General features: G+C 39.0%; 1 protein-coding gene and 1 pseudogene across 2 annotated transcripts in view; both read right to left on the bottom strand.

Moving 5' to 3' along the window:
* CR1 (complement C3b/C4b receptor 1 (Knops blood group)) overlaps nt 1-27023 on the bottom strand; it is a 68539-nt gene that overhangs the window by 16364 nt on the left and 25152 nt on the right. For both annotated transcript variants that reach the window (XM_045536119.1, XM_045536118.1), the window contains 13 exons: nt 26301-26696; nt 24727-24903; nt 24534-24636; nt 24035-24120; nt 22252-22479; nt 20375-20554; nt 19651-19750; nt 9418-9503; nt 7080-7478; nt 4769-4945; nt 4573-4675; nt 3181-3266; nt 822-1049 (listed from right to left, as the gene is read on the bottom strand). In XM_045536119.1, the coding sequence (XP_045392075.1) occupies nt 822-1049; nt 3181-3266; nt 4573-4675; nt 4769-4945; nt 7080-7478; nt 9418-9503; nt 19651-19750; nt 20375-20554; nt 22252-22479; nt 24035-24120; nt 24534-24636; nt 24727-24903; nt 26301-26696 (2349 nt within the window). The remainder of the gene's footprint in view (nt 1-821; nt 1050-3180; nt 3267-4572; nt 4676-4768; nt 4946-7079; nt 7479-9417; nt 9504-19650; nt 19751-20374; nt 20555-22251; nt 22480-24034; nt 24121-24533; nt 24637-24726; nt 24904-26300; nt 26697-27023) is intronic.
* Nucleotides 5473-6231, bottom strand: LOC123626917 (annotated as a pseudogene).

Raw genomic sequence — 27023 nt, 5'->3', positions numbered from 1 at the left:
CTAGACCTCTTGGCATTTAAACACCATCCTCTGTATTCTCTACCTGAAACCTGTATCTGATGGATACACCACAGGGATCTATAAGCTACCAACTCAACGCTCTTCTGTCCTGACTAGAGGATGACACTTGCGTGGGCAATCACAGCCATAAATGAGCCTACAACTGTCAGGTGCTGTCATTTAAAGCCAGACAGATATGTAGAAGGAATGAGCTACTGAGGCTAAAAGCACGGCCTTAAACTCCGCTTCTGTGTGGTATCCTGAGTGCCCTTGGTTAATGGTGAGGCGGAGGGCAACCAAATGCAGTCAGCGGCTTGAACAAAACACTTGGAAGTAACACAAAGAGTATAAATACCTATATCCGGGTTTCTTTAATTACTTTTATAGCATCATCAATTCTGAAATATTAATAAATTTTGCCATCAGCACGTAGTTTCTGCCAGCACACCCATCTAGCTAGTCCAAAGACAACTAGGAGCAGAGATGGCATAAAAGGGTCTTTCCTTTGGTATTTGTTTCCAGTGCTTTGAAAATATTCTCTACAAAATCTGACCTCAGTGCTTCTCTCCACACTCTACCCCATCCTCTCCTTGACCACCCCACACTCCGCAGCCCATGGGAAGGGCCACCAGAATGCCACCAGTTGGGACACAGTATGGCACGTCCAGAACCCACCTGTCATTCACATGAGAGATAGTTCTGTCTCTGACCTTCATAGCAAAGCCATGTTCACAAGCACAACTGATTGTCACTATAGAAATACGGAGGTTCTTGCCTTGACAGTGTGACCCCGTTTAGGATATTTGGAAGCAGTTACTGACCGACAGGAACAGAAAGCTCACAGCGAGGGGCGGGGCTGCTCCAAATCCCATTCCCTCGACTGTCACTTGTGCAGCGGATGGTGCTTGCCCCGATGAGGTCGAAGGTCACCCCTGTGTCTGGGTAGGAGTCACACACGTAGGATATTTCTTTTCCATAGGGAATATCTCCCAGAGGAGTGCCTGTGTGTCTCCCATGAAGGATAGCCGGAGGATCTGGACAAAAGATTTCTAGAAAGAAGACAAACACTTTAAGTTCTATTAGCTTTCCAATGAAGATGACTACACAATAATGGTGCCCTGCGTGCCATGAATAAATATTTTTCTTTTAGAAAGAGCATAACTAAGGTGGATGGAATTTAAATATGTAAGGTTTTTTTTTGTGAAGGAATTAACTGAGATGAGACCTAAATTATAGTTTATTGCAAAAGCTTAAAAGACAGCACTCCTGGAGCATCCAGGTAGCCAAGTTTATGATGAATTTGGAAAGTAATTAGTTTTTTTAAACAACCATTTGTTTGTCTACTTTACATCAGGCATAGTAAGAGTCCTGGGTTGACAATGGGGTTCAAGAAAGACAAGGTTTCAGCCCTCAGAGACCTTAAGTTCCAAGGAAATCTTTGTGAAGTTTATTAAATATGCATTACCATCCTTAGCAGATGTAAATGTTTTTTGGTGACTCAAGACCATTATCATCAGTACCAGTACCAAATAGCCCAAAGTGTCATCAAAGTATGTCGGCAACTAGAGGGATCTTTAGACTGAGATCAAATGGCTTCAGAGACCTTTTATTTTCTTTCTTTCTTTTTTTTTTTTCCTTTTTTCCAAACAACCAGCTGTCATTTCTTCCTGCTTTAGTATATCTGCTTGGAGCAGTTCCCTCCCTAAAACTAATTTGATGCTTCTAATAGTGTGTGAATTTAGGAATAGACACCTAAGTTTATCATAGTTGTGTATATAAACAAAGTAAGAGCCTTAGCACATCAAACAATGATTGAGTTCTCGTGCCTAAATTTTATCTGTCTGTGTTTATCCGAAGTTTACTTACATATTTATTTTTAGCTTTATGTGTCTCTGGAAGGTTGAGTTTGTCAGATACATGAGTTTTCCTATGTATTAAATGTTTTTATAAAGTTTCATCAATATACACCACAGGATATCCAAAGTAGGGTATTTTAACAAAATTCAAATTAAAATATACATTTTCTAATCATCAGGAAAGAGAGATTTAAAAAATATTCTTGTCTTGCTTTAGTAAACAGAGAATAAATCAATAATGTCTTGGGATATAAAATATGTACTTTTATCTATGTATCAACTTTTTTTGTTTGTTTTTTGTTTTTTAGAGACAGAGTCTCACTCTGTCACTCAAGCTGGAGAGCAGTGGTGTGATCACAGCTCACTGCAGCTTTGAGCTCCTGGGCTCAAGCGATCCTCCCACTTCAGCCACCCAACCCACGTGTGCACCACTGTGCCTGGCCAATTTAAAAAAAAATGTTTTTGGTAGAGATAGGGACTCACTGTGTTTCCCAGGCTGGTCTCAAACTCCCAGCCTCAAGCCACACTCCTGCTTTGGCCTCCCAAAGTGCTGGGGATTACAGGCATGAGCCACTGTACCCAGCCTATTTATTAATTTCTGACTCTTTGCCGTGTTTTATTTAATGAAGTGAGTGGTTTGGAAATTTAGGGCATCTCATCATTTCAAATATTGACTCGCCACCCCAACTCCCTGCACCGTATTGATTTATCATATAACTCCGTTTTATTGTTTCTATAACACATCACTATTTAACATACCATTTATATAATTCTAATTTTAAAAAATTTGTTTACTTATTTATTTTCATGTTCATTGTCTGCTTCCCAACTAGAAAACAAACTCCATGAAAGCTGCAATAAATCTCTCCTGTTCATTGCTCTTCCCACACATGGGAAGTCCCCGCACCTGGGAGGCCTCCCACCAGTAAATACTACAGACTAAGTAACAAGCTGATTAAATAGATATCTGAGGGGATAAAAGGACATAAGAACTTAAGACAGATTACTCCTTGATGACAAAACTAAAAAAAAAAAATGAATAAATAAAATCAGGTGCACCCTTATCTATTTTCTCCCCACGTCTTCCCCACAAAATTTAACACTGTCGTTAAACTAGTGATTTACAAATCAGTAACATAAACACATGATCTATAAGACCTGCAAGACCTTTCTTGCAATTCTTCCAACAAAGAAGTATTTTTATCAGTAATTTAGTTAAATAAAGATCCAGACAACAGGTGGTTCCATGAGGCAAAACACATTAGAAAAAAAATTGAAAAATAAGCAGAGGTACCCAGGCTGCACAGTTGTGCTTTCTACTCACGTTCACACACAGGAACGCTGCTACTCCAAAGGCTATCCGTTCCAACCAAGACACAGTGACTAGCAGAGCTGCCTTTTAATCGGAACCTAAAGACAAAAAGCGGTAGCAAATGCGTGAGCGATTCCCATCTTGTTTTTCATTTCTTCCCTGAGAGATGCCCAGCTTCCTCACTGCACCTTCCCCACTGAGTAGCATTTGGTTTTCAAGTTCAGGCTCACCTAAAAGTCTCAGTTCATTAGTGATCTGAATTCAGTAGCTGGCAGCAACTAACTCAGAGGCCAAATTATTCTAAAGAATCACAGTAGCCTATGACCGGCAAAGCAATCAGAGCTGATGTGTTTAATCATACAGACCAAGCATCACCTACAGAAGGGAGTGAACCTTCCCCCACAGAACCAGACTTCTCCGTGTGCACTAGTCCCATCCCTTCAGGGGTCATCCCTCGCCGATGGCCTCTGACATCCCGCATGTGCTCACTAGTGGGTTATAAGGAAGAACAGCTCTCGATTTGGTGAGCAAAGCAGAGAACATCTGGAAAGAGAACGGGCATTGTGCTCCTTGCTACTACAATTGTTGGGGGCCAAAAGGAGGCTCACAGAAGGACACTGAACCAAATGTTCTAGGACAAAAAGAAGGGTGAGGGAAGGAGTCTCTGCCACCCTGAAATGCCTCGCACTATTGGATCCTGCTGTCCTTCTGAAATCAGAAATCGTTCTGAAATTGGAAATCATCACTGGGTGGTGGACTTTGTAAATGTCAAAGATTCCTTGGAAATTATTAGAAATAACTACTTGATTTCCCAATCTTGTTATCGCGCATGGACTGATACTGCACACCACCAAGAGTAACAAATACACATAAACAACTAATAATAATACCTGAAACAGTAACATCAGCTATTATGGTTCCAATGTCAAAGCCATCACTGGATAGATGATTGGATTAAAACATACTTTTCCATCTGCTATTACAAATTCCACTATTGATTGGTTTTAAGTTTCCTGAAACAACGCTTGCCTGACTCATAGGGCAAAAAATTTTGGTCTTATTCATCAAACATTTTTTCTAGAAAAACTTCCATAAAATTATGTGGGTTTTTTTGCCTCCAAATAACTACTTACCCATTCACTTCAAGTTCCAACTGAGAAATCAAGATCAGTGACTGTCTATACGTTTGTACTTGACATTGAGTTATACGTGCCATTTTCTCTTTATCTCCTGGTAGAAGTGCCACTGGGTCCCCACCCGTAGTTACTTCAAAACTACCCTTCCAGAAATTAATCCCCCTGAGTACTTCCTTTCCATTAGATCAGCCCCCTTTGGATTAGCCCCTGAACTCAAGAGAGTCACTGCAGCACTGAGTCCCTGGTCTGTATTCTGGGTGACACTCACCCTTCATTACAAACAAAGGACACCTTGGCCCCAAGCTGGAGATTAAGTGGAACTAGCACCCGGCCATTAGGGAGTTGGTCCAGGAAGTCATCACAGGATTTCACTGGAGAAAAAGAAAAACAAACGGAAATAACAGTGGCATGTGGAGAATAAAGACACAAGCTAGAAATGTCAAGCCAGATAAGAGTCTAGGCACCTGCACATGTGGGGGCTCCCGGGCTCCAGTCTCCCTGGGGTGTACAGCGCAGAAAAGCTGCCCCTGTGAGGTCAAAGCCGGGCTCACAGCTGTAGAACACTTCCTGTCCAGGCAAAAAGTCGTGTTTGTTGCTTGGGCTTTGCTCACCATGTGGGATTTCTGGAGGAGGCTGACACACTGTGGAAAGGACAGTTCCAATGTACTTGTTAGTTATGGGAGAATTTCTTTTGCTATCCCTTGTGCTTGCCAGAGAGCTTGAAAAATCATAATTACAGAGTGCAGGTGTTAAAGGAAAAGATCTGGTAGTTCAGTACTCACTTTTTTTTTTTTGAAACTATAACTAAAGAACATTTATTTATTTTTCACTAAAACTTTATCTTGGGGACATAACTATGTTACCACCCCCCACCCCATCCTGAAGAAGAGTTAGTACAGTGCATGTTATAAAGCAGATGTGAACAGTGTGAAGGACTGGAACCAACACTAACTGACTAAGAACAACTTCCACCTACATCATCATAAAAATGTTTAAGGAAAAAGGGGGGCAGTGAGGGTTTGAGATTGAACAAGATCCTCTCATTTCAGCTAATATAGTCAATCTTGGCTAGAGCGTAACAAAATGGAAACAGGGTTACTCTAACACAAACCCTCCACTACAGCACGCTGTCCACACCTGTGTTCCAAGCCCACCCCCAGCCCCCTGATGCTTCCAGCTCAATTATTTCCCGGCCTGTTGGGCCTGCGTAGATCTCTTTAACCCAGGCTTCGTTACAAGGCTGGTGTGTCTGGGTATCAGGCCGTGGACCAGGCGGCTGAGGTCTGCCAGGTCATCGGTAAAATCAAACACCTGACTGACATCCTAGGTGATGGAGGGCTGTTGGGATTCATTCTCTTTACGAACACCTTCCACGCACCCATTCACGGATTCATAGCCAGGATAAGTTCTGCCTTCTGGCCCCTTGGGAGGCTGCACCAGCAAAAGGGTGCAAGACAGCGTTTCAAATTCTCATCGCTGCAGCTGCTACACGAGCTTCCGGTACTCACATTTCACCACCCAGGAAACTAAGGATGCAGAGCAGAGCATCTAGGTCTCCCCGACACCTTGTTTGTGTTTTTTCCTACTGAAACACGATCCTAAGGCTACAAGGCAGCGTGGCTCCTCCTGCTTTCAGGTACTGGCGGTTCCATACAGAGTCAAGAGTGCTGGTGGCTTGTCCCCCTCCCCTTCCTAGAGAGGCAGCCTTTCAGGCATCACCTTGAAGGCAACACAAGGGACACCTCTGCCCGGGCTTCCTCTACCAGACTCCCTCACCCGGCCCCCCCCTGCAGCCAGTCACAACACCTTCATTTTCCCTCCCTGCTCGTCCTGTAGTTACCCAGGGGCTGCTCTGGGTACAGGGGACAGCTTCCTGGCTGTCCCTATCCAGTCCTGACTCTTCCCACTCCACCGCTAAGCTGGCCATTTCAGGATGGGAAGACGAGAGAGACCATCAAGAACAAAATCCACTAAAAGGAAAAAAAAGCTGCAGACTTTGAAAATGAGAGGACCTATTGCTTAGAGCCTATTTCGACCCAAAATTTGGCTGTGTCCATATACAGCCCAGTTGGTGCTCAGGATGTCAGAGTGCATCGGCACCTCAATCCGAACCGTATATAATATAACTGAAGGAAAAGGAAAAAACAATGTGTTTGGATTTGAGCAAGGCATTGCCCCTTTCCAAGCTTCAACTTTTCAGTAATAATGTGGAGGAGTGGAATTCCAAGGCCTTTTTAATGTGATGTTATCATTTTGGTCCCATGGCCCATTTGCCTACTGCCCCCCTCCAATGATAGAGATATGATCATTATTATTATCCATCATACATTTCACTATACATCATCATTAGGCTCTGGTGTCAGAAAGACTCTTGAATTCCAGGCCTTGTTCTGTTTTTTACTAGCTCTTTGACCTTGGAAAAGCTATTTAACATCTCTAAGACTCAGTTTTGTCAATGTAAAATGGGGATAAGAATAGTTGCTACTCCATATATTTGTTGCAAATATTAAATTAAACAATGCACATAAAATGTGTGTATTATATATGAGACAGAATAAACCAATATTTTTGGACAATTATTAGCAGAGATAACAGATAGTGGAGCTTGTATTAATTTTAGAGTGTTTATACCAATTTCATAGCCCTTACACACACACACACACACACACACACACACACTCATGTACACACATACACTTCTTCCTTAATTTCAACAACTCCTATCACTTATACCCACTTTCACCCCCTGGCAAAACCTCAATGGCTCTAACTCACCCCTGACGCAGCGTGGCAGCTCAGGTCCCCATCTGTTGTTGGTCTGGCACTGCACGGTGTCCCACCCTTGCATGACAAAGCCAGGCTGACATCTAAATCTCACGATCTCATTGAGGGAAAATAAACTCCTGTTTCCAGATACTCTAATTCCATTTTCAACTTCTGGCACTGTGCATTTATTAACAGAAACACACCGAGGAGGAGGGCTGCTCCAAAGACCAACTTGATTATTTTTGGTGGTGCAATATATTGACTGTTCTCCCACGAGGTCAAACAGCTTTTCCCCACCTGGCCCAGTGTGACACCGGTAAGTTACCACTGCTCCATTGTGAAAAAATGTTCTGTTGTTGCTATAGAAGTCGCCATTGGATATGGCTGGAGGTGGCTCACAGGATATACCTGAAAAAAGGGAGAATGTGGTACAAACAGCTGGTTATTTTTATAACTATGAATTATTTTACTATAAGTTTAAATCACAAATACACAAAGTCAAATAATTTCCTAAACTGTAACTAATTACAACAATGTTAATAATCAGACATGTTTTTACATAGTTGAAATTTATGTGTGCATGATATGGCTTCTGCTCATAATCAATATTTCATATAAAATATCCCTGTATTATTAGGGTTTACATATTTGTGATTTTAAGTGGAAAATTCACGCGACTTTATCATAAAGTGTTAGTATTTACTGCTGGGATACTTTATTCTGTTGGTTATTAAATAATATCTTTGCAGGTTAAATATCCTACTTCTGGTATTACTTATCAAGAAAAAGAGAGAAAAGGAAATAAGAGATAAAGCATGAAAAATGAAATAATAATAGATTCAGGGGTAAAAAAATGATAGATGTATACTATGTTCTGTCATAAGATAATAATGTTGAAAATATTGGTATAAGTGACTACACACACATACAGACATATAACCAATTGACTCAATCAAATGATTATTGACCTATAGATATAGAAATGGAAACACGTTTTGTGGAAGATAGCCCCCTAAAAAAGTTGCCAGGCCTAGAAAATTTTTATAGTAAACTGATAATTCTTTAGTGATTTGAATTTTTTCATAGAACTTTAAATTCTTGGCAGGTAAAGGAGGCACCTTGTATAGTTTCTCATTCATTTCTTTGAATCTTCAAAAGTCTGTTATTGTCATTTTGGAAATACTTGGAAATTTATAAAATATGAAAAAACAAAAAGAAAAATGTGAAAATGGTCCAAAGATAACTATTCTTAACAACTTAATGTATATCTTTTAAGATCCGTATGTGTGTACATGCATATGCGTGGATGGATATATTTTCTGTAATATCATATTTGGTGGCTGAATAACACCCAGGCTTGTAGATGTATAGATATACTGTCTATGTCCACTTGGAGGAGGCATCTCAATCTTTGATTTCTCATGTTACACTTTGTTACCTTTCTTAAAAACTTATCATAGCTGTTTTAAACAAACCTTATTTCTTCTACTAGCTATTTTCAAACATGCTGAACATTTAGGTTGTTTAACATTTTTCACTATCATAAATATTGTTGCATTAGTATCTTTAGACCAAAATCATGGGAACATGATTTGGGGGATGGAGAGATAAATTCTGGGAAATGGAATTGCAGGGTCAAAGTGTATTTGCTTTCAGGGTTTTGTATATGTTGGTCATTAGCCTTCCAGAAGTTTGTGCCCACTTTTGCTGCCATAGACTCTTGTGTGTAACGCTAATTTCTTTACACCCTTAAGACTTTGCCAGATTGCAATTAGTCATACTTTCATGTTCTCAAAGTTGTGGAGGTTCATTTACAAATATCACATGGGAAAGATGGAGGGTCAGCTAATCAATTATAATACAAATACAACTAAGAGCATGAGCCTGAAAGAATTTGAAGGAAGATTAGAACTCAAAATGGCCAGAGGCTTGGGAAAATTGCATGGATTATGAGGAACATCTCCTTTCATCATTCAGAGTCAGAGTAATAAGAACAGGAATAGCTCATTTCTTAGAACTGTAATGTGATAGTAAGAGTTGACACAGACAGATCTAATTTTATCTAAGATCTTTAAAATTTATTCACTAAGGAAAATCATCTTTATACTGGAAGGAGTTTACTATCAAAGTAGGAAAGTAGGGCTATTTTACCTGAGTTCAAGTCCACAGTTCAGATAAATTACCTTTTAAGATAAAGAAAAGATAGGAAGACCATGAAGGACCTCATTCCTATTTTCAAATATCTGAGAGATTGCTTTGTGCAGAAAGGACTAGATTTCTTTTTGTAACTTCAGGAGCAAGTCAGCATCAAATGGAGGGATTTATGGAGAAAAATATTTCAACTCACTCTCACAAATAGGTGCCTCCTTATCCCATGTGACATTATTGCCTGAGAGGACACAAACAGTAGATGGGGAACCAATGAGTCGATACCTAAAGCAAAGAATGAAAAATGATTATGCTCTACACATATTAATATTTCCCATTTAAGTCACCATTTGGAAAATAATAGCAAGTAGACATTACAAATTACAAGACAGATTGCAACATGGCAGACCTCGGAAGAAAGAAACCCCATCTCTAGCTGCTAAGTAGCCCTTTATTTCAAAGGACAAGTTTAAATTTTTACCTCTTTAATTCACCTGTATTCCTAGTCCCTCACAACTGAATGAGCTAATTCTCTTATTCATCATGGGACATTCCAAAATCATGATTTTGGTCTTTAAGAAACCTCACAGAGTTGTTTTCTCCATGCATACTTCACCCAGGAGACAAGCTCCTTGACTGGTAGGGAATATGTCTTACTGAAATACCTAACACTCTACAGCATATAGCTTAAAGACTTGCAAGCATGGGGTGCTCAAAAAGTATCTGTTGCATGGAGGAAAGAATGATGGCTTTACCATGAAGAGTCAGTACATGAGAGCCAGAGGAGACAGCAAAACATCTTCACACTTTAAATATAAAATGAAAAGCAGGATACTCATTTTGCAATAAAACTATTCAGAGGAGGCCACACAACTTGGAACACTTCATTATCATTTATTTTTTTATTAGGTATCTATAATGTTACCATGAGGAATGTCACAGAGAATGCTGAGCTAAGCTATTCATGTGTTCTAGTGTACAGAAGGGCTCAAAGTGATCAAGTGAAAGTTACAGGGCATAATGCATTGTCGTATGACAATGAGGCAGTTCCTAGAAGAGTGAAGAACCTTCCTCTTGATCATGTAAGATATGTGATCAGGAAAGCAACCGTTTGTAGCAGAGACCACTGGTGTCATCCCCAGTATCCACTTTCCTCTCCTTCATTAGTAATGGAAGCTTCTATTTTTAACTGGGCCATTGGCCACCTGTAATGAAAGCTTCATTTCTCACCTTCACATACAGCCAGGTAGAGCCACGCTGACTTGTGGCCAGAGGAATGTAAGTGGAGTGAGTGTCTTGTGCAACTTCTGGTAAGTGTCTTTAAAGGGGTTGGCATTCCCTTCTTCCACTCTACCTCTTTGCTGGCTGGAGTTTGGACCATGAGATGAGATGGACTCTTGTTTTGAGGAGGTCAGAGTAGCAAAATAGAAGGAACCTGGGTTTCTATGAATTATGGAGTCACCCTATGTATAAGCCCTGGACTGCCTCCCTTCAGAGTTTTTAACCTAAGACAGAAGTAAACTACTATCTATGTTTAAGATCCTATTGTGTGTTTTCTTTCCCTTTTATAGCTGAATCCAATCCTAACTGATATACCAGCTCTTCCCAAAACAGTGACATGAAGCTGGAGGGAACCATGTGAGGATGGCAATGACAGTGAATGTTTTGGAGACACAGTGAGGCACTTTCATGTTTAGGTAGTGGTTGAATTTTACTTACTGCTAACCTGTTTAGTATTAGCTATGTTGTCAGATCTTTTCAAGTATGCCAAAAAAAAAAAACCTTAATTTTAAAAATTGCTGCAAACAAACAAGTTGAGAACCACTGGAATAAGGGAAGAACATGATAATCCCTCCATTACGTGTGTTTCCCTCTGCCTGTATGCTATCATACACTTAAAAGTTGCCTTAGGAGTCCAGGATCATGGGTGTCCTCTGACTTTTGATCTAATAGAGGTTGCTCTTAATATGCTCAGTGTGGCTAAGCTAGAGTGGCAAAGTGAAATATATATGCATGTCTTCCTCTTTCTTTCCTCTTTCTTTCAGATTGCTCCTTCTGGGAGAAGCCAGCTGTCCTTTGAAGAAGCCCATGTAGTGAGGAACTAAAGTCTCCTGCAGTCCAAAGACACTACCAAGAGAGTGAAAAGACAAGCCACAGAATGGTAGAAAACATCTGAAATCATATACCTGACAAGGGTTTACTATTCAGCTGTATAAAGAACCGCTGCAACTCAATGACAATGAAATAAACAACCCAATTAAAAGATGGGCAAAGGACTTGATTAGATATTTCTCCAAAGAAGATAAATAAATGGGCAATAAGCACATGATAAGATGTTCAACATCATTAGTCACTAGGGAAATGCAAATAAAATCCACTGAATGCCTATTTAGGATGTTATAATAATAATTTAAAAATAAAAGCAGAAAATAAAAAGTGCTGGTGAGGATGTAGAGAAACTGGGACTCTCGTGCGTTGCTGGTAGTAACGTAAAATGGTGCGGTAGCTGTGGAAAACCATTTGGCGATTCCTCAAAACATTAAACATAGAATTACTGTAGGACCCAGCAATTCCACTCCTGGATATATGCTTAAAAGAATTGAAAATAGGGACTCAAACAGATATGGGTTTATCAAGGTGTTTTGCCTATTTTTAAGTACATCCTAGTAAATTGTATTTTTTCTATGAAATGGTACATTTCATGAATGTTTTCCATTTTATTAGAATAGAAAAGATATAATAATATTTTTATAAAGTATTGAATTTCTTCAATATCTATAGTTATATCTTCGTTATCATTCATGTGTATTTGTAGATTTGTTATTTTGAGAAGGTATAATTGACTCAGTTCTGTTCATTTTAATTGGTCTCTGAAGAACTTGCTCTTCAATTTATTTATTATTTCTATTATTTCCTTTTTTATTCATTAATTTCTTTATTAATTCCTTAGTCCAGCAGTCTTCATATATATATGTTTTTAATCATTGAAAAATTCATAAGCAAAATGTTGTGTTCATTTATTTGACATTTTTTCTTGTCAAGTCATAAAAGCATTGAAAATTTCTCTAAGGATAGTTTTGGCATCAGCACCCAGACATTTTTATCAGTAATGTGTGTTTCAGCATTCATAATTAAGAAGCTGAATAAGGTAGGGTGACCCATTACAGGCTGCTGAGCCAGATTGGCAATATTCAAATTCTAACCTCAACCTCTGTCATATGAATTTGGGCAAATTACTTAAATTAGTTAAATCTGTCTCAGGTTTTCTCTTCTGTAAAATGAGGGTTATGCATATCTACTTCAAAGGGTTATTTTAAAGATTAAGTAAGTTAATGCATGCAAAATACTTAGAAGAGTGCTTTTGGCATGTGTACTCAATAATCATTAGCAATTGTTATTCTGCAGGTAATCTGCAATGGCTCTTTTAATTTCCTTTTTGATCAAGATCCAAGGTACTCTGTCTTCTAAAACTAAATTTTTAAATTTATTCTTTTATCAATTCCTAATTTTGATATATTGTGATGAGAGAATATAGACATTTTGATTTTTCCTATGTACAGATTTGTCAAGGACAAACTGTGGAGTGATATAATATCAACTTTTATAAATGGTTTTTGTAACTTTTATAAAAGGTACAACGGTGAACACACGTGAATCAGAACAGCCTTATTCTTCAACGATTTACTTTTTTGTGCACTTCTTTGCCCAATCTGAAGTTTCCAACTATTATTACTATTTTACCAATTTGTCTTTTTATTTATTTTAAAAACTTCTCTGGCTTTGAATAATGACAAGAATTTAAAGAAAAATAATGTTCACAATCCCTTCATCTAACGAGAGATTGGCAAACTAAGGCTCGCAGGCCGAGTGTGTCCTGTAGCCCGTAATTTGTAAATGCAGTTTTATTGGAATATAGCCACACATTCATCCATGTGTTGTCCAGGGCCACTTTTCCACTGCAACAACAGAACCAAATAGATGCAATGCAATAGGGATTGAATGGCCCACAGAGTTGAAATTATTTGCTATCTGGCTCTCAGCAAAAAATTCTGCCATCCTTTGATCAAAACAATCTATGTTTCATTTGTCCACGTTAACATCTACTCCTGATCATATGCTTATTTAAGTTGCACTTGTTTTCAGAAATTTAAAAACATAATTTTACAATCTATGTATTCACTTAAAATACCATGTATATTTTGTCACCCCCAACCTTATCTCAGGTAACCCCAATTTTTCCAAGCCCAATCAAAGACACATATGTGTACAGGCTATCTTTTCCAAATTTGTCATGATTTTTCCAAATTTAAAACAAACTATGCTTCTCCTGCAAATCGTTTTTCCCGATTAACATTGCATCATGTTCACCCATTCAAATCACTAGAGATCTAATTAAGTCTTTTGGATTGCTGCCAAATAGGTCATAATGTAGGTATCTTACAAGTCATTCAACCTACCGCTAATAAAAAGGATGTCAGGGTTTGCTCTTTTTGCTTATATAAACAGTATTGCAGTAAATGACCTTTTGCAATACTCCTTTTCCCAAGAATGAGATTAGCAGGTCATAAGATACTTGTGGTTTCACAGTTTGTGGGTGGTGTGAGGTTATTTTTCTAAAGGCTGTAGTAATTCACATTCATAGGAGTCAGCATGAGAAGGCTCACTACCCTCAAATTCCCTTTTACATCTATTTCCCTCTTTTTAACTTTTTACCAGTGTTACCAAGGAAACACGAGACGTTGTTGCTTTAATTTGTATTTCCCTAAGTGATAGTGAAGTTGAACATTTTTGGTTAAATATTTAGTAGCCATTTCTATTTTTCCTTTTCTGAATTGCCTGTGCATATTCCCTGTTCATATTTATATTGAGTTGTCTATTGTTTGTCAATTGTTATGTGCTCTTAACTTTCTTTATGTTTTACCTAATGCAAGTTTCCCTCTAGTCTATTGTTTGTCTCTTAATATATGGTGTATTTTTGCACTAAAATTTTGATTCTTCCTTATGTCACTCTGTTGATACTTCGATCTAATGGCTGATCTGGTTGGAATGTGGCCATCTTCTTCCTCCCTCTGCACTCCTTTTCTGGCCAGACAGATGACCAAGTTAACCCTGGTTAACTCTGGTTGACCCCAGGCAGCGATGTGTTTGGTCAGAAAGTACCTCCTCTCCAGGGGTGGAAGACAGTTCCTTAGTTAAGAGTATGTGTGTTGCAGAACTTTATCTTTAAAATTACTGAATGAGCTTTCCTATATATATTAATATTTGTTTGATATTTTTGTTTTCATCCTGCACTGGACCGGGTCTCCAAATCTTAAAATAAACAAAATCTTTTAATCCTATTTGATATTTTTGATTGAAATTCTTATTTTCCTTATATTGTCACCCTGTTTTTTTTTCTTCCCTAATATTTACATCATATATTAAAAAATTTTGTCTGTCATTATTTTATTGTAGTAAAAGAGATATAACTAAATTTGCCATTTAAGCCATTTTAAGTGTACAAGTGGCATCAATTACATTGACAATGTTGTGCAACTATCATCACTATTTCCCAAAATTTTCTCCACCCCAAACAGAGACTTTGCATATATTGAGCAAAAACTCCCTATTCTCCCCTGCCCTGAGACTCTGGTAACCTCTAACCTACTTTCTGTCTCAATGAATTTGCCTATTGTAGGTATCTCATATAAGTGGAATCATATAGTATTTGTCCTTTTGTGTCTGGCTTATTTCATTTAGCATAATGTTTTCAAGTTTCATCCATCTTGTATTATGTATCAGAATTCTTTTCCTTTGTATAGCTGAATAATGTTCTGCTGAATGTATAATATATACCACATTTTGTTTATCTATTCATCGATTAATAGATACTTGGGTTGTTTCTACCTTTTGGATATTAGGAACAATGCTGCTATGAATACTGGTATTTGAGTATCTAAATCCCTCTTTTCATTATTTTGGGTAAATACCCAGGAGTGGAATTTCTGGGTCATGTGGTTATTCTATGTTTAACTTTTTGGTGAATTGCCAAACTGTTTTCCCCACTGGCTGCACCATTTTATATTCCCACCAGCAGTGAAGAAGGGTTCCAGTTTCTCCATATATTCAACATTTTTTATTTTCCATTTTTTAAAAAAATAACTATTATTATTCCATCCTAACAGGCGTGAAGTGGGTTTGATTTGCATTTCCCTAATGACTAATAATATTGTGCATCTTTTCGTGTGTTTATTGGCCATTTGTAGATCTTCTTTGGAGAAATGTCTATTCAAGTCCTTTGCCCATTTTCAAATTGGTTTTTTTTCACTTAGTTTTAGGAAGTCTTTATATATACTGAATATTAAACTCTTATCAGATATATGATTTGAAAATATTTTCTCCTGTGGGTTGTCCTTTTCACTCTCTTGATAGTGTCTTTTGATGCACAAGTTAAAATTTTAATGAAGCCCAGTTTATCAATTTCTTCCTTTGTTACCTATGCTTTTGGTGTCATATTCAAGAAACCATTGTCAAATTCAAGGTCAGGAAGATTTGTCCCTATATTTTCGTTTAAGAGTTTTATAGTTTTAGATCTTAAATTCAGGTCTTTGATCCATTTTGAGTTAATTTTTGTACATGGTGCAAGTTAAGGGTGCAACTTCATTCTTTTACTTGTGGATATCCCGTTTGTCCAGGACCATTTGCTAAAGAGATTGCTTTCTCCCCATTGAATGGTCTTGGCAACTTTATTAAAAATTCAACTGACCATAGATGTGAGGATTTATTTCTGGGATATCAACTCTATTCCTTTGGTCTATACGTCTAGTCTCATGTAAGAACACAGTTTCAATTACCGTAACTTTGCAGTAAGTTTGCAAATCAGGAAATATGAGTCCTTCAACTTTGTTCTTTTTAAAAATTATTTGGCTATTCTAGGTCCCTTGAAATTCCATATGCACTTTTACAATTTTTTTCCATTTCTGTAAAAAAAATACTGTTGGGATTTTTTTGTATTTTTTATTGATATATCTTAGTCGTACATATATTGTGGGGTATGTATGATATTTTGATACATGAATATCATGTGTAATGATCAAGTCAGGATAACTGTGATCTCCATCACCTCAAACATTGATCTTTTCTTTGTGTTAAGAACATTACAATTCTTCTCTTCTAGCTATTTTGAAATATACAATAAATTATCATTAACTATAATTTCGCTACTACTGAATACTAGAATTTATTCCTTCTAACTGTATTTTTGTGTCCATTAATCAACTTCTCATTATTCCCTTCTCTTGCCTCCCCAACCTCTTGTAACCATCATTCTACTCTCCACTACCATGAGATCACTTTTTTAGCTCCCAAAAGGGAGTGGGAACATGTGATATTTGTCTTTCTGTGCCTGGCTTATCTCACTTAATGTAATGACCTCTAGTTCCCTCCCCATTGCTTCAAATGACAAAATTTCATTCCTTTTTATGGCTGAATAATATTCCATTGTGTATATATACCACATTTTGTTTATCCATTCATCTGTTGATGGACACTTAGGTTGAGTCCATATCTTGACTACTGTGAATAGTGCTTGATAGGGATTGCATTGAATCTATATATCACTTTGGGCAGTATTTTCATCTTAACAATGTTACGTCTTCCAATCCACCAACACAGGTGGCTTTCCATTTATTTAGGTCTTCTTTCATGTCCTTCAACAGTGTTTTATAGTTTTCAGTGTACAAGCCTTATGCCTCCTTGACTAAATTTATTTCTGTTTTATTCTTTTCCATGTTACTGCAAATGGAAATTTTATGTCATTTTATTTTAGGAATGTTTCTTTTAAATATTATGTAGTTAGACGTTATTTTTTTTACTATATTTAGAAGTCATCGTCTTTGAAAAGGGGGAATTTAAGTCATTCGCATTTACTGTCAGAACTGACGAGTTTGATCTTGCTTACAGCATTCTTTCCCTTTTATTTACTTAATAATTCCAAAGGCTGCAACTCAGCACTATAGAGGGCCAACTCCATTCTGCTGATGCAGGTTTCCCATAAGAAAAACTTCCTTGTTCTTGTTTCTCTCACTTCTCTTTTGCTGTGTGGACCAAATGGTTTCATTTTTTTGGATTGTCTTTGTGATTTTGAATGTATATATTTTCATTTTATACTGGTAAAGAGTACCATTTTATCTTTAGTTTTTTATGTCAAAAATACATATTATCTACCTATCCCCTATGTATTATGAGTTTAACATAGTTTTTATTATTTCATCCCTAACTTCCTACTTGTAGTGATAAATCTACTATTTTATATCAAGTTTATGCTGCTTCTTTTCATGGTAAATAAATTCTCTTTCAAGAATTAGTCCTGCCATTCACTTTAAAAATGACAATTTTGGTGACCCCATTTAACTAGTTTTGTGCCTCATTAGTATTTCCTTGATATGACACCATTCTAAATTTTCATTTCTTCTTTAAAAAGTCTATGCATAGGTTTGTGGGAAATTTTCTTTCTTTCTTTCCTTCCTTCCTTCCTTTCTTTTTTTTTTTAGACAGAGTCTCACTCTGTTGCCCGGGCTAGAGTGCTGTGGCGTCAGCCTAGCTCACAGCAACCTCAAACTCCTGGGCTCAAGCAATCCTCCTGCCTCAGCCTCCGAGTAGCTGGGACTACAGGCATGTGCCACCATGCCCGGCTAATTTTTTCTATATATTTTTAGTTTTCCAGCTAATTTCTTTCTATTTTTAGTAGAGACAGGGTCTCGCTCTTGCTCAGGCTGGTCTCGAACTCCTGAGCTCAAACGATCCACCCGCCTCGGCCTCCCAGAGTGCTAGGATTACAGGCGTGAGCCACCGCAACTGGCCAGGAAATTTTCTTTTTGTAGGCAGTATATCTATTTGGTATGTGTTTGCAGTTTTTGCTCACATAAGATTACATATCCATGCCTTGCAGATGAATGGTAGCTTGGTTGAGTACAATTGTATAATATTCTCTAACAAAATACTAACTTCTGCTATTTAGTGTTACAGAGTAGAAGATGGATACTAATATGAATTTATTCTTTTTTGTTGATTTTCTCTCTGGATAGTGACAGTATTTTTTTTATATCTGAATTTTGTATTTTTTCTTCCATGCCAGGCCAGGGCCCATTATCATTAATCTAGCCTTCAAGAATCAAATAACCTAGTCTTTTCCTTTCTAGTCTTATATTATGTGCTTGTTAATGCTTCTCATTCTGATTTCTTTTATTTTTTATGGAGTTTGCTTTTATTTCTCTCTGTGTGTATGTGTAATTTCTAGATTGGTCCTTCATGAATTCTGGATAATTCAAACTTGTTTCTTCATTATCTCTTTGGTTTTTTCCCATAGAATCTGATTTACTGGTCACCACTTCTTTATAGACTCTTGTGTGTTTACATCCATATGTAAACTGTTCTCATATTAGATCATTCAATCTTATAAACTGCTCTTATAGTTCCACAGATTCTATGCTGCAAACACTGGAGAGATTTCTAAAAGATCCTATCCTGTTTATTGGAGATAAACTGTTTTGCAGATGAGTATTTCTCTGACTTCTCAGATTGGTTTCTTTTATTTTCAGTTGCTGTATCTTACCTTAGATTTAGTGATATTCTGGTTTGCTCTCCATAGAGAAATCTATGCTTATTCACAGTGGGAAGTGAGAAAGGGTTGGTCAAGAGATTGGGTGAAAAGTGGTTTAAATTTCCTAGGCTCAAACAAAGAGAGAAAGGATGAATTTACCCAACTTTAAACTAGCTGGATCATTGGACAATAGGTCAGAGGGAAGAGAATAGAGCTGATGACCATGGGCAGTTTTTGCAGGAAAATTTAATATATATGTAATTTTTTCTTCTCTGAATTTATTGTGGCAACTGAAAATTAGTATACATTGTTTAATAGCTCCTTCTAAGTTGAGGCAATGGCTTCTGATATGGTTACCTGTCCCAGGAGAAAGTCAAGAGCAAGAACCCCATTCATGTTCCCTTAACCCCTCATGTGTACTTGAATGCATACGCTTCCCAGAGCTGCTGTTACATTTAAGATTTACCTTTCCAACCCCTGCTTCGAGGTTCTCCAACTCAACTATAGCACTTACTGAGCTCAGGTAAGGAGGTTGCATGTTTCTACTACTTTTTTCCTTTTACTTATTTGCAGGCTGGTCCTGTTCGTTCAATGAATACCTTACCAGGTTTTACATGTCCTGCTGGCAGGAGCATGGCCCACTCACCTAGTTTACAATACAGATGCAGATTGTTCCTTCCTTTTTATATCCCTTTGGTCATATGCCTATGTCGAAGCAACCATCTCTGTCCAGGATCCTATTGCTTACTTTTTAAAGTACAAGTGGCAGTAGTCTAGTTTATCTATGACTGAGTCAGAGGTTGGCATCGCTGTTCTGGAGCTCATAATCAAGAGATAGTGCTCCCAACTTACCCTTCATTACAAGAATAATTAACTATGGATCCAAATTGGGTATCTGTGTTTATATGCACCATTCCATTGAAGGGTTCTGGAGGAGCTCCACATGATTTTCCTAGGGGGAAGATGCAGAATTTTAGGACTCAATGTAGAGTTCAATTTACCTGTGCTTATAAGGTTCAAACTGAGTGTAGCATATTGAACAGCATATATAATTCTGATTGTCCCATGGAATTGACTGCTTTGGGGAAACTTATGAGACAACCTCAGAGTCAAGCAGCTAGGGAGTACCACTTTAAAAAAAGACTACCTTGCATCTCTTAATAAAGGTCATTTATGGCTAAAAAGTTGTACTCTCATCCCGCCAGCTGAAATCAAAGGCCTTAAAATTTGGGATTTCCTCCCTGTCTTTAGCTAGCCAAGTATAGTTCACTGCAACACATAGACTTTTCTTTCATACCCCTGTTTCATTCATTTCATGGTTTTAGCCAGCAAGAGTGATCTCCAGTGAATGGAAATTTTCTCTTTAATCTCTGCTAGGAGAGCCATTCCCATGAAATGAATATATAGTCAAGGTGTAGAAACTCCAAGCAATAAGAAGGAGTGACCTACAAGACCACTGTCCGTGTAAACACCTGGGCAAACTTGGACATCTTGATTCTAAATTTTAAACAAATTAAATCTGATCTCACAGATGCTTGGACACACAGGAAATAGCTCCCAGGGCAGGGTTACTTACGTCTACAGATGTCTTTGACACTCGACCAGACCAAGTTTTCTAGGCAGGTGATAGAGAACACGCTCCCAAAATACCCAGGGTGGCATTCATAGTTCAAAGATGTGCCAACTGGAAACTTGGACCCATTGGTTGGGGTTATAGGACTGGCAAATGAAAACTGCTCTGGGGTTTCACAGTGACCTGGAGAACAAAACCAGAGGAATGCCAAAATTAGCAGAAAGACTTCCACCATACCTCTTCTTTCTTTTCAATTGAGCTGATAGGACCACAGAAACAAAGAGAATTACAATAACAGTAAAAGCTTTTCCTCCCCTTAGGATGGAGCTTTTAGTGGCATCTGCTTATCAGGAAATTTTGACTACTTGGAAGACCATTCAGCTTCTGGTCTTTCTGCTCTTATTTCACCACAGTGAGGACTTCATCCCATAGTATCACATATCAGGCCTCCTACCATAGTGATTGTATGCAGAGTTAACCATTAATATCCTCATTTATCGGTGCTAATGCACTCATATGTAGCAGAGCATATTTCATCATCTCTCTCCATCTCCTCCTCCTTACTCCAGTCTCAGGGTGCTCACTATAAGCTGCCTCTGTGGCACTAAAAAGCAGTTACCATGTGTAGTGGTTTGAATGTTGTCCCCCCAAAATATATACCCACCCAGAACTTCAGAATGAGAACTTATTTGGAATAATGGTCTTGTCTGACGTAATTAAGGTTAGGAACTCAAGATGAGATCATCCTGGATTTAGGGAAGGCCCTAAATCCAATGGTGTCCTTATAAGGGAAAGGAGAGGAGGGGTTGAGACATAGAGACACAGAGGAGAAGGCCATGGAGGATGGAGGCAGGGATGGGAGTGATGCACCCACCAGCCAAGGAATGCCAGGAGCCACCAGAAGCTGAAAGAGGCAAGGAGTGGGTGTCCTCTTGAGCCTTAGGAGGGAGTGTAGCCCTGATTTCAGACTTCTAGCCTACAAAACTGTAAGTTAATTGATTTCTCTTGTTTTAAGCCACCTGGTTTGTAGTAATTCATTACAGCAGCCCTAGCAAACTAATACACCACTCTTCTTCTGATGCTGAGCCAAGCATTTAAAGACAAGAACAAAACAGGGACCCCCTGAGGATGGTGTCGTGTTCCAAGGCTGCTGTCACAGGCCTAATCTACTCTAGCTTCCCTTCTCAGAAAGGCCTAACGTTTGGCCTGAAGGACCAGGCAACTTTCCCGTCCTCAGGAAGAAATAGCTTCTTCCTTTTTGTACTCTTTTCTCTGGATTACACTTTCCTTGCTTCGCACCCCCAGAGTGGAACAGTTCAAGTACAAGGATGTAGATGGGGCCCAGAGGCAAGCTGACAAATGGGCGTACTTTTAGCATGGTCGTAAGTTACAAAGACAAAGAGAACCTTTTGGCTACTTAGCCGATCCAGCAGAAGACTAGCTAAAGCCTGAGCTAGATAAATTCCATATTGCCGGTTTTGTCCTTCGCATGCACGTGTAGCCCTCATGAACTTGTGGAGAGTGTGCATCAGCTATCCTGACACTGCTCAGTGTTTGTAGGCAGTTGTTCTCATGTCCTCTTCAATGAATGCATTTTTCTTCCTGATTTGTATAATCCATGCCTTAATGCCTCCTCTCCACCCCTCCCCTCATTCCTTTCACCCCACCTCGCTCCAGTCCACCAGCAAGAAGCGTTATCAGCTCTTCACCTATTCAAACACATCTTGGCACTGCTGGAATCCATCCGCTTTAGCTGTGGCGTGTGATTTTGACACTTCCACTTAGGACGAAGCTAAGCTCACAAACACCATACTCTTATTATAGACACATAAAGGACTGGGTCTGGTGTTCTGACCCCAGGATTGGGTCCAGGTACTGACCGGCAGGAACAGAAAGCTCACAGCGAGGGGCGGGGCTGCTCCAAATCCCATTCCCTCGACTGTCACTTGTGCAGCGGATGGTGCTTGCTCCGATGAGGTCGAAGGTCACCCCTGTATCTGGGTGGCGGTCACACGTGTAGGATATTTCTTCTCCATAGGGAATATCTCTCAGAGGAGTGCCTGTGTGTCTCCCATGAAGGATGGCGGGAGGATTTCGACAAAAGATTTCTAGAAAGAAGACAAGAGCTCTAAGTTCCACTAAAATTTTTAAACTTTACTCTGAAGTGATTCTACAATTATGGGGTGCTGTGACTGTCTTGTCAGTTAAGTCAAAACTTTTTTTCTTAAGGAGAATATAAACTACAAAATAAATGTGTTAGGCTTCTGCTGAGATGGAGCTAAATGAAATGACACCTCAATCAATATTTATTACCAAAGTCCAAAAGTAACAAGCATCTTGAATTCTTCAACGAGTTAAGATTTCTGAATAATAATTGAGTGTATTCCTTTAAAATGAATAAAAATCTTCTTAGCCACATTAAAGGGAAATCACTCATTAATTCAATAATCATTTCTTGAGCACCTACTACATGTGAAATATTATTTTTAGCACAAGATAAACATGACCTTTGATATCAAGGATCTTCATCCTAGAGACGTCTTTCTAGAGTATATAATACATTTACTATATTTGTATTAGTGATTTAATTTTTCTTGATGCCAGGCTAGGATTCTCATAATAAAAATGAGGGATTACAGTAGTGCTATCACAATGAAATGAAATATACTGCATGCTCCTGTATGTGTTTCAAAAGGCCCAAGAATGTTACACCTTTTGAGATACTCATTGGTTTTTGCAGGTATTTTTGTCATTGAAGAAACACACATTTATTCCTCTGAGTGTCTCTATTTGGAGACCCTCCTTCCCCATTCTCATTTTCTTTGGATTTGGGAAGAGGCTCTTACAGCATCAAAGAATTATAAATAAATTAATCAAAGGCTAAAATAGCTTAACCAATGTTTACACTCCAGTAAGTGATTTTAGGTATATCTTTCAGTTCATGAGGCTATTTTCTCTTTCTTTTTTTCACACTTAAGTGTTCCAAGAAAATTGAAACTGTCAAATAGCTGACTTCCAAATATGAAAGATGAGATTATCAAGTTTCATATATAAGTCAGTACAAGACATCTAAATAATTTTAAAGCAAAGCATTCATTGAGCAAAATTCTGTTGTAAACATGTATTTTTCAATAGCTGTGATCAGAAGACAAAGCAATATCCTGTTTGAGTGAAGAACTAAATGGACAGATTGGATATATTAGTAGTGTTTCTCTATTGAACACACTACTTTTCTGTCATCTTAAAACTTAAAAATAATCTCCTTGATCCCATTTCCATCTCCAGCTATAGTCCTATTTCTCTACTCCTTTTACATGAAAACTCCTCTAAGATGTTGTCTAGGACCTGTGACAGTTCCTCCCATTAATTTTCCCCAGAACTCATTCCAGCCAGGCGTTGGCTCCAGCCCTCTATCAGAACTGCCCTTGTCAAGCCACTTATTGTTAATACCTCCAATAGTATTTGTAGGATGGTACCCAAAACACACGATGCTCAGGTTAATTTCCCCCCCAAATATTTCTTGTAATTATTCTAACAAAAACTATTTCTATCAAAAATGGACATAAACAAAGGGACAGACATTAGATAATTCCATGGGGCAAAACACATTAAGGAAAAAACAAAGAGAAAGACCCAGATCTGAACAAATATTCCTGTACTCACGTTCACACGCAGGAACACTGTTATTCCAAAGGCTTCTCATTCCAGCCAGCACACAATGACTAGTGGAACTGCCCTTTAAACGGAACCTGGAGAACAAAGGCAGTAGTGACAGGGTGAGCAGCCATTTCTCTCTTCCCTTCATTGACAGATCTCAGCTTCCTCCCTGAGAATTCCTAAATTAATTGACAATTTAATGCCTAAGCTAAAGCACAGGTGAAAAACTCAACTCACTTGGTTTCTTACTGACAGAGACTCAGAAACCCAATCATTTTGGAAAAAGTGCAGCTTCCAGTGAGGGGCAAAGCAGTAACTACTGGTAAAGCTCAGTAGCCACACAGACTCTATCCCTCCAGCCTGAACTGAAGAAAGAACAAATAGAGACGGGCATTTCCTCGGCACTTCCTTTCCATTAGGTCAGCCCCCTCTGCATTAGCCCCTCAACTCAAGAGAGTCACTCTGCAGCACTGAGTCCCTGGTCTGTATTCCGGGTGACACTCACCCTTCATTACAAATGAAGGACACCTTCGCCCCAAGCTGGAGATTAAGAGGAACTAGCACACGGCCATTAGGGAGTTGGTCCAGGAAGTCATCACAGGATTTCACTAGGAGGAAAAAACAAAACAAAGCAGGGATAAGACTCCCATGTGAGGGGGAAAGACAGTGGTCTGGAAACCCAACGAGAGTCTAGGCACCTGCACAGGTGGGGGCTCCCGGGCTCCAGTCTCCCTGGGGTGTGCAGCGCAGAGAAGCAGCCCCTGTGAGGTCATAGCCGGGCTCACAGCTGTAGAACACCTCCTGTCCAGGCGAAAACTTGTCCTTGTCACTTGAGGTGTGCTTACCATGCAGGATTTTTGGAGGTGGTGGACACACTGTGGAAAGAATAGTTCCAAAGTACCTGTTAGTCATGGGGGACTCTCTTTTGATATACCCTGTGCTTTCTGAAGTCCTCATAGCTAGTAAGAGGCAGAGAAATGGAGCCGAGTTCTCCCCAGCACAATGTCTCAAGTTCACTCGTACGTGTACAAGGCATGAGGTTTCTTTTCCTCGCCCTGGCTATCCAGTGTGCAGTCACCGGCATTGGTGGAGTCTCCACTTACATATTTCCTAGGAAGGCAATCTCAACTTTCAGCCTAATTGTTTAGGTAATGAGAAGGTCACTTGGGCCCAAGTCTATTCAGTGGATTTCCCCTCATCCCTCTTATTATACTCCTGTGGCTGAAGTAGAGTCCTGTGTCCATCTTTATATCTCTCGGTTCTCCCAGCTGCTCTCTCAGTGGTTGCATGGCTGACATGCATGGGTTAGAGAAGAACTGTAGGCTCCTTCTCTGAACCTGTATATCAGCCACCACACCTACCAGTTCACGCCATGCCAGCTAGCACGGCGTAAGCAGACAAGGTAAGCCATCAAGAACGGACGACTCTTAGTCAGCCAGTCCTTGTCATGAGGGGGCATACTATTTACAGTGTACTTGACTCAAGGCCCACCTTCATTTATAGCCCATTAGGTGCATGCTTAGAGCATCATAAGCCATTTTAACATCAATCTAATCTATACCTCATTAAAGATGAATAAAAAAATCTGTTTGGCTTTGAGGAGCTTATTTTCACTCCTGACTTAAGATTCCTAATTATAAAATGTAGGCGGTGGACCATTATAGACAAACTCTAATGCCTTTGTCAGCATTCTGATGCTATGATACCTGTCTCCACAAGCCAGTCTCTTTCTTTCACCAATGGATACTGATAGAAGTATGGCAAGAACCACAGTTTTCTGGCTCTGGGGTCTGACACACATGCCTTTTTAAATCCTGGGTGTGTCACTTAATAGAATGTGACTTGGACAATTTACTTAACCTCTGAAAGACCAAGCTAACTCCACTGTAGCACTACTTCAAAGTGTCGTTGCAAAGAGTAAATAAGATAATGCACATAACATGCTTATCACACAGCTGATCATAAGGAAACTCCTATCAGTCTTCAATATAATCGACACATATTGCAGCTGGCACTTTGCCCCGAGAATTGCTCATTGGAGAGTCCCAAATATCTCCTTTCTTGGCTAATTAAGCTTTTGCTTCTCAAAATGAAGACACATACACACAGGTCCACATTCACCCCCAATCCCCTTAATTTCATGCTTCTTTCTCCCAAATTTCCTCCCCTACCCTGCTCACCACACATCCCTCCCTTGGAACAAACACTGGTCTCCTGACCCTCCAACAACTCATGCAATCTGTAGACCCTTCAAGGCCTCAGGCACACTCACCCCTGGAGCAGCGGGGCAGCTCTGGCTCCCATCTGTTCAGGGCCTGGCACTGCACTCTGGCGGGTCCCTTCATGACAAAGCCAGGCTGACACCTGAACTCCACAACTTCATTTAAGGAAAACAAGCTTCTGTTGTCAGATACTATGATTCCATTTTCCACGTCTGGAGGCGTGCACTTATTAGGTATAATGCACTGAGGGGGAGGCCCGCTCCAGACGCCGACTTGATCGTCCTCGCTGGTGCAGTATATGGAGGCTTCACCCACGAGGTCAAACACCTTTTCCCCTCTCTTCCCACGTTTGCAGCGATAGGTCACCACCATTCCGTACTCAAAATATTCTCCCTTGTTGATCAAATCTCCATTGGCGATGGCTGGGGGTGGCTTACAAGGAATACCTGGGAAAAAAGAGAACAAGCTAAACAAAACCTTGGTTTCTTAAAATTATACTTAATTACAAATTTTGGTAACCAGCTTTTTAAAAAAACTCCAAATTATCAAAAAGTAAATATTCACAATACTGCTCTCATTCAGATTATGTAAACGTAATATTTTGAGTTCTGCTCTTCTCAGTTAACATTATTTCAATAAATGTGTCCATATATTATTATAGTCCACATATTTATTTCTCATTTTATGTGAGAATTTAACTATGTTATTTCAGCATTGTTAATTTAGTTCTCTCTCCATAGAAGATACTTGGCTTTACTCTACTGGTTATTAAT

The sequence above is a fragment of the Lemur catta genome, chromosome 23 (genome assembly GCF_020740605.2).
Source record: "Lemur catta isolate mLemCat1 chromosome 23, mLemCat1.pri, whole genome shotgun sequence".
In the NCBI taxonomy this organism is placed as follows: Eukaryota; Metazoa; Chordata; class Mammalia; order Primates; family Lemuridae; genus Lemur; species Lemur catta.
Note: the sequence above shows the minus strand (reverse complement) of the source record. Positions and strands in the feature narration are given on the sequence as shown.